Source organism: Stegodyphus dumicola, chromosome 10 (genome assembly GCF_044657685.1).
Source record: "Stegodyphus dumicola isolate Sdum_Otavi_A_Nest chromosome 10, ASM4465768v1".
NCBI classification, from domain to species: Eukaryota; Metazoa; Arthropoda; class Arachnida; order Araneae; family Eresidae; genus Stegodyphus; species Stegodyphus dumicola.
In genome coordinates this window covers 124,554,279-124,564,200 of record NC_140777.1, presented here as the reverse complement: position 1 = coordinate 124,564,200, position 9,922 = coordinate 124,554,279, and the positions used below count along the sequence as shown (strand labels likewise).

Sequence of the window (9,922 nt, the reverse complement as noted above, 5' to 3'; positions counted from 1 at the left end):
AAATTCTTTAAAATTTCACAAAATATGAAATCGATAATAAAACAGGTTCCAAATTTCAAATTTGGGTTTCCAGATGTCCATATTCACAGTAGGATTGCGTCATTCAAAATTTGATGGCTCTAGGTACCGAGGTACCGTTGTTTTATCACAATGGGAGATTTTTCATTATTTAATTTCTTCAAATATAACAAAGGGCGATAATATTTGATTGTAACAGTTTGAAAAGTGAAACGGACCTTCAGAGTGATTCGGCGCAAAATCGCAAAAGGAAAACTATAGTTCCTCAGGGACAAAACCCCTTTGGACTAATAATTATAAATTAAATACTAATGAATTAGTTATTAATATGTAATAAATATTAGTTATTAATATGTAATAAATATTAATTATTAATATCAATTAAATAATTATTAATTGATTTCATACTCATTAAAAATTTAATTTTTAAATTAATAATTATTTTAATAGTCATTTTATTTATTTATTTACGCTTGTTGCTTATTCCTGACCGTCTTTCACTGGGCTCTAGCACTTCTACTTTAAAAATTAAGCCCTGATGTGATATAAGTTTGGTTTATCATACAATATAAAAATTAAGACGGCTTTAAAACATTCGCATTAAAAACGAAGAAACAAGAAACAGGACTTCCATTTTTAACCATTATTGTTCTCATAACTGTTCTTCGAATTCCACGATAGTTTAGTTCTTGATAGAAATAAAGAAGAAAGTAGTTTAGAAAAATCGAAATTAAAAAATAAACTAAAATTGTTTTTAATTATTATTCTTTTTCTTATGTTGAAAAGATGGAAGAAAATAATGCTTGGATGAGTTTTTAGTTTGTTCCTTTTAAAATCTTTGCCTTCCTGGAACATTGCATCAACAGCTATTCAAACATGTACGGTGAATTTACGCGGTGATTCATTTTGAGTTAAATCGATCCATTTCAGCCTTAGTTTATCCTCGGAAGCGTACGCGCGCTGTTTCCTGGAGTGCGGTTACTCTTCTCCCTTAGAATTTTGTTAGTGGGAGTTTCCCTCACCACCTTCCATCTCACAATGGACTACGCGCACGCGCATCGTGAATGAACTGAGAAAACGGAAGTCGGAATTGACAAGGAATTTTAAATAAGAATTTCTGTAGTATGGAATCTTTTAACCAAGGAATGGACATCTTATTTAAAATTTCAGTTTCAGTTTAAGAAATCAATACAAAAGTTATCGGTAAGTTGAGGGTTTTGTCATTGATCTGAAATTTTGAAAATTATCGTTCATAGCCTGCAAGTGGAATCGTGAAACTGTTGAGAACATGATTTATTTTGGGCAATGACTTCAAAGCAAAATAAAAAGCGGAAAATAATAATAATATCTGCCTAAATGTTGATATCAGGAATTTCCAACGTAGTTTACGTAAATATAGTAAGTCAACACCGTAACCTTCACTATTATTGATTCCCGTCAAGGCCATTTCTGAGATGGTATCGTCCGTGTGAGAGAGTGTGGTCTTCAGATTCCCCTGGCTACAATCTGTGTACAAGAGCTCTCTTTTTTCTCTCGCTGAGACGTCGAAGTGGTTTAACTAGCCGATTACGTCGCAGACCTTGAAGATTGCCGGTGTGTGGCCTAGTTTTCATTTTCAGTCATTCGAGTAACTCTCGGATGTCTACTTGTCTGCGTAATCGCGGCGTAGTGCGTGTTTATGTCCGTTTTCTTGTTTCATTCAAAATATTTGCATGATTTCAGAAGTGTTTAATTACATTTTTATTGGCATTAGTGGATGGAGTCAAAGTAGCACTTGCCTTAATTTGTTTATTTTTATAATGTAGCATTAGTATGAACAGATTTGTTTTTAATTTAATGAGTAAGTGGTTTTTCATTTTATGTCATTTGTTCAGGTTTTCCAGTTAATTATTGATTAAATACTAATGTAGAAATGCACATTTATTTATTTATTTATTTATTTTTTTCTCCACAGTCATTTAGCTTATTTGAAAGAAAGTAAAACTTGATTAGTATAGAAGGAGAATATTGCATGCTATTATGGTTTATGATCTTTAAGTGAAGAGTTTTCAGATAGTCAGTGTATTCTCAAAATCTCTTTTAGTTAGAAAGTACATTATTGTCGTGTATAAATTTTAATTCCTTTCATTTATTTATTTTTTCTTCTCTAGATAAATTTTTTGGTAACACTGAAAACATGCCGACTGATGATTCTACATCCTCATCTAGTAGTAATGAGTCTCCACAAGAAAGTAATTCTGGATTCCAGGTAAATGTGTTTCTTTTTAGTATTTATAAAAGCAGTGAATTAAGGTTTCATAACTTTTAAAGCATGCTATCATTGATTGTTCTAAAGACTGCAGCATACTTGTTCTCATGGAATAGTTAACTGATATTTAAACTATCACAAAGAACATTTATATATTCTTTTTATGATTAGTATTTACCTTTCTGTGAAAAATAGAAGCAGGTAGCATATTTCAGTTTAATCAACGTGGAATTGAATATGCTACATAAGTAAATTCTAGCAGAGTTGGCAGTATGTATAGTATAGAAAATACATAAAAGAGTACTGACACCTGTGAAAGTTTTGCAAATAAAAGAAATTATTTTTCACATCTTATTTTTTGTAAAATCTCTGGGCTGTTTTATGTGAGCAGTTTTACAGTGTTACTTTTCAATATATTTCATTGCAAAGATTTACACCTTAGTTTCTTGAGTCATGAATAACTTAATAATTTTATTTTCAAGTAAATGAGAGGATGTACTTCAAGAGCAGTATTATTAGCTACATATCTTTTTTGTATTAAAAATGAAATGGCAGATTACTGAGAGTTTATTTTGATTTATTATTGAAATGAGAATTAGCTAAAACCTTGCAGGTAGCATCTTTGATAAGTTGGCTGTTTATCCATGTTTTAAGGTTATAAAACTTGTCATTGAGTGGGCTAATTTCATACTGTTGAAAAATTAACAATATATTTTCTGCATTCTGAAAGCACTGTATTAACTACATAGTTAATGTATAATTTTAAATTCTGTAAAAAGAATGTACTTGTATATTATTACAAAATCATGAAAATTTTAATGAACAAAGTTATACAATGAATAAACATGAATAAAAGTATTTTTATGATTTGATGATTGTTTTAAAGTGGTAACTTGAAAAATATATTTTTCTATGACTTCGTTTTGTCACATACTTAATGTAATAGAATTTTTCCTGCTTTAAAAAAATATAACATTTTCTACTTAAAGTTACTCGATTAATGAATTATATTAAACTGTGAAATTAATCAGGTATTAATTAAAAAAGAGGTTAATTTAATTGGAAAAAACAGATTAATTTAACGTTTAGCTATTATTTATTTGAAAATGCTCGCCTTATTTGTTGAATTACAGGAAATTCTGCTTTCAAAGTTTGGCTTGATTTATTACTATGAAGCAAAAGTTGCATAAATTAGCATTCAAACACACAGTTTTTCAGAATAATTTCTAAAGTTCAGAAACCTAAAACTACAAAATGTTCTGATATTAGAGGTATGAAAATTAAAGTTTTAACAGTAAAAGAGAGAAATGATTTATGCAATGCTGTTATTTCTGAAAAATTTCTGTTCATTATCCTTTTTTTCTTTGCATAAAGATAAGCTACTGATGAACAGTTTTGTGTGAATTTTAGAAAACTGTTATACCTGTCAATCTTTATCACTGACAAGTTTAAAATTTTAAATGTTGTGCATGGATGTTTTTGAATGTTATGCATTAATAATTAATGTATTATTATTATATAATTATTGCATTAATAATTATTACATTAATAATTATTGTAATTTCAGTAATATTTATTTTATAATGACCTTTTTTGTACTTATATCAGATGGTGAATCAGTTTTTATACTAGTGTTAATATGCTGTATTGATTAATGTGTTTTGGATATAATTTAAAATTTCATGCAAGTGGCGGCTATCTGAACCCCAAGTGAATGGCAATATTTGCTGTTGTTAATCACAGAAGTCTTTGCAGATTATCTTTGAACATATTAAAGTTTTTTTCCTACCAGTTCATCCATATTATGTGGTTTCTTTGCTTTTCTTTTCTCTTGAACTATCCCAAGGGGGAAGAGGATAGGATAATGTTATTGTCATCCCATTTCTCCTCCTCATATCAAACACAAAAGCATTTTGATTCTATGTAAGTTTACATTCCAAGTTTTTTCCTTCCATACTGATATTCTATGTAAGTTTACATTTCAAGTTTTTTCTCCCATATTGATACAATTTGTTGAATCCTTGAGGACCTTATTTCAGATTTTAATTTCTGAGAAGTTTAAAGCATTCTTTATCAGTGTAATTTTGCTTATTATTAAATATCTACCTTTATTTTGGTTCAAGTTAGGTAGTTCTGGCCTCCAGCACAAAGTGTTTCTTTCGTTAACCTATATTTAGGGGTGCCCTTTGGATTATCGCCAAGTTGTTTCATTTATGGTAACCTGAGTAGTTGAATGTTATGGAAACCCTATTATGATATAATTGGTTGGATGATTGGGGTGAATTTGACTGATGGGAAAAGACTTGCAAGGACTTGTATGTGTGTGTTAGATGTTGGTTAGGAAGTACATTGCTTATTTTGTAGTTTACACGATAAAATGGCTGAATGTGGTAAGATTAATTTGAAGTTTCTATACGGTTTGGAATGAAAGAGAAAAAAAAAAAGCATCAATTGACTGGTGTGTAAATGAAGTTTTATTTAGTAGCCATTATAAATGTCCTATTTGTACGAAGGAAATGCATATGGTTGACCGTCTGAGGATATTTTTTACTCATATTTTTGTGAATTTATGTGGCGACTCCAGTATACAGATTCTAGTTCAGATAATTTTAGGAAGGTTTGGATGCTGTTAAGGAATTTTGTGTGCCACAGACTGAAGATCCAGAAATTTCTAAATAAAGCAAGTGAATATTTCCTTTGTGTAGTGCTTAGGTGCTATAAGATGAATTTCCTTTTTTATGTTATTTCATTGTTTAATTTAAAATGTAGTTTACTGCTCCTGAATTGGCTTCTCCTTTGACTTTTTAAATGAAAATAGATTGATTTGTACATGGACAAAGTCAAGGGATTGCGCAGTGCTAAATTTGTGAAATTTTCTGATCTTTTTTAAGTGAAAATAGGTCAGTGTATACATAAATACTGAGTTTGTGCAATTCTTTGACTTGTTATTTTGGCTTTGTGTAGTGTCGATTTTGGTCACAAAAATGTCTGCTACACAAAGCCAAAATAACAAGTCATCGAACTGCACAAAATTGGTGTCCATATACCGCCAATTTTCACCAAGGGGCACCTGTAACAATATTTTTACCATTTTTTTCTCTTGAATGAAAAGAAACCATGTACATGCCATCCTTAAAATATGTATAGTTTTTAAAAAATAATCTTGAGTTAAATTTTGCATAATTTTTATCAGAAGAATTATTTGATAATAAACATTTAAGAATGGGAATATTTGTGTATAAGTGCTCTATCATTTTATTAATTTTGTATCAGAATTTACCTGTTGTTATAAAGCAAATGGTTGATCTTTGGATTATGGTAACTTGGTGATTTTTTGACGAAAATTTGGCGACTAACTCTGCTACAGCAACCCTCTATTTTTTTTTTTTTTCCAGCTGCCATTTTGTCTTCACGAAGTAAAGACATGTATGTTTCTTTTCTTTTTATTTACTCAACACTTTTTCCAACAATCTACTAGCTGTATTACACTTATGCTAGAAATTTTATGTAACAAAACTGCTTAATCATGACAAATATTAACTGAAAATTGGGAAAAAGTGCACAATCGCAAACTCCTTGCGCGTTTTTCAGAATAGCACATACACATAAACCATTTACACATCGACTTATTTTTACTTAAAAAACATCCCAGAATTGCATAAAATATCCAAAAGCTTTTACCTCTAAATTATCTATTATATTATAAAAAATGGCATTGCACACACTTTTAACTTTATCCATCTACACTGCTATTTTCTCATTACAAAAATTTGCACGAAAATGCAGGAAAATTTTCTTAATCTTTAAACGAAAAAAAAAAAAAGGTAAAAAGAACATATATGAAATTACATGATCGCGAAAAAGTATATACCCTTTCCAAGAATGAACATTTCCACGTATAAAATGAATAAAATATCCAAAATTAGCAAAAAGCAAAAGCTTTTACCTCTAAATTATCTATTATATTATAAACGTCACCAATGAATTTATACGCAAACATTAAAAATAGTTACAAATACTTAGTGTCAAATATTTAATTATTTCCATACACATTTACTTCAAATGAAACATATACCAAATTCCTACAAACATAAAATTCACAAAATAACTATCATTTAATTAAAATGTAACTAAACCATGTACACGTCAACTTATTTTTACTTAAAAAAAATCTCAGAATTGCACAAAAATGGCATTGCGCACACTCTTCACTATATCCATGTACACTGCTTTTTTCTCATAAATTAGAAAAATTTCATGAAAATGCATGAAAATTTTGTGAATCTTTAAATCCGGTAAAAAGCACATATATGAAACTACCTGATTGCGAAAAAGTATATACCCTTTCCAAGGATGGACATTTGCACGTATAAAATAAATAAAATATCCAAAAACTTTTACCTCTAAATTATCTATTATAAACGTCACCAACGAATTTATAACAAAACATTAAAAATGATTACAAATACATAGTGTCAAATACTTAAATTCTTTCCATGCACATTTACTTCTACTCAAACGTATTCCAAAATACTACAAACATATAACTCTCAAAATCACGATCATTAAATTAAAATATAATTAAATTAAAAAACACTACTTAAAATATAAATAAGCACATATATTAAATTAATAAAAATTAGCTTACAATCCTAATTACTTTAAACTAAATCAGTGCTAATAACAATTTTCCAATAATACCATATTAATTTATTTACTCCTTACATTTAGAACAATGCATAAAAATAATATCCTCAAATAATTAAAAATACTAACTTACCTAATCTTCTACAGAATCTTGAGTGCATGGTGGTTCACAAAATGTCCATTTTCACCAGGTTTCTTGCAACGCATTTCAAACTATCTGTAATATTCTTCCTTTTACACAATCTCATTTCATTCCCACATATTGGACATTCATAATTATCCGTAATTAAGCAATTCTTTTCAATTACACATAAACGTAATAAAAATTTCGGATTTACTTTATATACGGCCATGGGATCCAAATATTAAACAACACTGTTTCACAGAACATAGAAGAATGAAACTACCCTATAAAGTACAGCAGATATTTTTACAATATACCCCCTTTCCCGATTAAAGAACAGTGATTCGTCCATTAATGTCGCATGACATATCTCATGATCTCTCATTTCCCTCTCACAAAATAATGCGTAATCGAAACTGAAAACTTCTCACATTATTCCCAAAGTCTTAGGTAGTAACCTTTATCGCCTCCAAAATGTTACCATATTCCAAAGATCAGCCAAGCAAATTTTTAGTAGTATTCTGAAATTTTTCTTTCTCCATTATTTTCAATTTAAAGTTATTGATCTTAATGATTTCATAATAGGTTTCTTTGATTGGTGGTCACAACATTTGGGAGTGGATTTTTCTTGTGGTGGCCACATGCAATGTTGCTCTGTTGCTTGCTTCATCAGGAGTTGCAGTAGTACAATGTGATCTTCAACGTAGTCTCCTGTCTCCAGAATTTACGACAGAAGTTATCGTCATTCTTGTTTCAAGTATTATAATAAAAAAATTTTGAATTAATAATTTGTATTATTTATTAATATTATGATAAAGAATTGCTCTTATCTTAATTATTAATGAAAATATAAAAGGGAAAATATTGCAAAAAGAAAGTAATTTACAGTCAGCTTAATATAATTTAGTTCTTATTTAAATACAATTTCTATGCATGGTATACTAATTTTTTTTGATATAATCATGTTATATTATATGTACTGTTAACATAAAGATTAGAATTTTCCAGATTATGGCAAAACACCAGAGAACTATCTGCCTAAGGAGGAAGTTTCTTTTGTGGAAATTTTTTTTTAAGGAGAATTGGCTCATATTCTTGTTATTCATGAGAAAAACCATAAAAACTTCCATGTAGGTGACTTGTTTGCCAGGGATTTGAATGTGGATGAAATACAGTGTTCAGCAGTTTTACCGCTTGAGCTTAATTAGCATAAGAGCATTATGTAATATCTGCTGGACTTTCATTTCAGTTTTGATTAATACATCTTAGGATACAAAGGGTATGTACAGAATTTTAGAACTATATGTGTATATGAGCCAGTTTCCCTTAGAAAGTCCTCCACAAAGGCATCCCTCCCCATAGGCAGATAGCCCTCGCGGCTTTGCCATAATCGCATACACACACACACTTTCCTAGTGTAAACCCACAACGTGTCATGGGCTCTGGAAAGCAGTGGAAGAGGAATCAAAATCAAGCCCCTGGAAATTTTACAAAAAGCCCTTCTTTTATGAAAATCATAGTGCAGACTTACAGTCCAGAAAAAAAGGAGTCAGATTGAACATTTAAAAAATTGCTCTTTATATTTTGAACATTAATTAAATGGCTTCAAAATCTAAATTTCTGTAAACATCTCTGGAGTCAGAAAGTCATATATACTATATTCCCCTTCCTTTAATTTGTTGAAAATTAAAAGTTAGTTTAAAAGCATTTAAAAAAAATACTATTGATTTATGATACATATGTCTTTGATGTCACGTCATCTGCACTTTTGCGGTTTTCACCCAAATGCCTATTTTAAGTTTTCTTTACTTAACCCGAATGCTCTCAAAGAATCACTTTAATATTTATTTCTCCTCTTAAAATGACAGTTTTGTAGATTTATGGTTTTAATATGGCTGGCAATTATGTATGTATCCAATAAAAATATGTGTATGTAAAACATTTTGCCACTGAAAGCAAATTCTATTTGATATAAATGAATGTGATATTTTTTACAGTATGAAGCAAAATGTTATTAGAAAAATGTGATCACATTTTAATTAAATTTTGGTAAAATACATAAATAGTGTGTTCTATATAATACATTATGCTGTAAGAAGAGAAGAGCAAATTATTCTAGTTTCAAGCAGTTCACATCTCCTAAGCACAAAGCTAGGAGAAGTTAGTATTGTTATATATCCTGTTCTGTATGACTGAATAAATTTAATACACAATTAAATTATAAATAGCATCCAATTCATGCCTATTTTATGATACATGAAAATCCTCTCTAGCCAGCAATTAATCCTGATTTATAATAATTAAACAAAATTAACTTATTCTAAGTGCAACTGGAAGGATAGTGATGAGGTTTCATATGACAGATCTTGTGTTTAAATATCCCAGTGTGTTTATAACTAGTTGTCCATTCATTACACATTATGCAATTTAGTTAAAAGAAAATAACACTTTTATGAAAGAGACATATTTAACATATGAAAGAGAAACTACTGTGGTCTCTTCAGGCAACAGAAATATCAAAAGTTTATTCAAAGGTTTACCAATTTTTTGTGTTCTAATAACATATACACCATGTGTCAACGTAATGATCTTTTTCTTGTCATCTGTCTGGCTGCAAATTCCTTTCAATAATTTTGATTACTGTCTGAATGTGTGGTTAACTTTGACAATTTATGATATAACAACATCTTTCGTGTACTATACATATTTAACAGACTCTGTGTACTGTAGAAAAAAATTGCAGCATGTGATAGCAGATGATTATAGTGGCCAATTACATTGTTATTGACTGCAGCACAGCTCATCTAACAGAGAGGCACATGTTAAATGCTTTTCCTGTTTGGTTAACTGACATCATGGTATTTCTTTAATTGAAAAGTGAGATC

General features: G+C 29.5%; 1 protein-coding gene across 4 annotated transcripts in view; it reads left to right on the top strand.

The window, feature by feature from the left end:
• Positions 1-971: 971 nt before the first annotated feature.
• LOC118204036 (uncharacterized) overlaps positions 972-9,922 on the top strand; it is a 50,316-nt gene continuing 41,365 nt past the window's right edge. For 2 of the 4 annotated variants that reach the window (XM_035376355.2, XM_035376359.2), the window contains exons 1-3: positions 1,618-1,858; positions 2,169-2,266; positions 7,623-7,794. In XM_035376355.2, coding sequence (XP_035232246.1) covers positions 1,831-1,858; positions 2,169-2,266; positions 7,623-7,794 — 298 coding nt within the window. In that variant the 5' untranslated portion in view covers positions 1,618-1,830. The other 2 variants (XM_035376356.2, XM_035376357.2) reach the window with 2 other exon arrangements.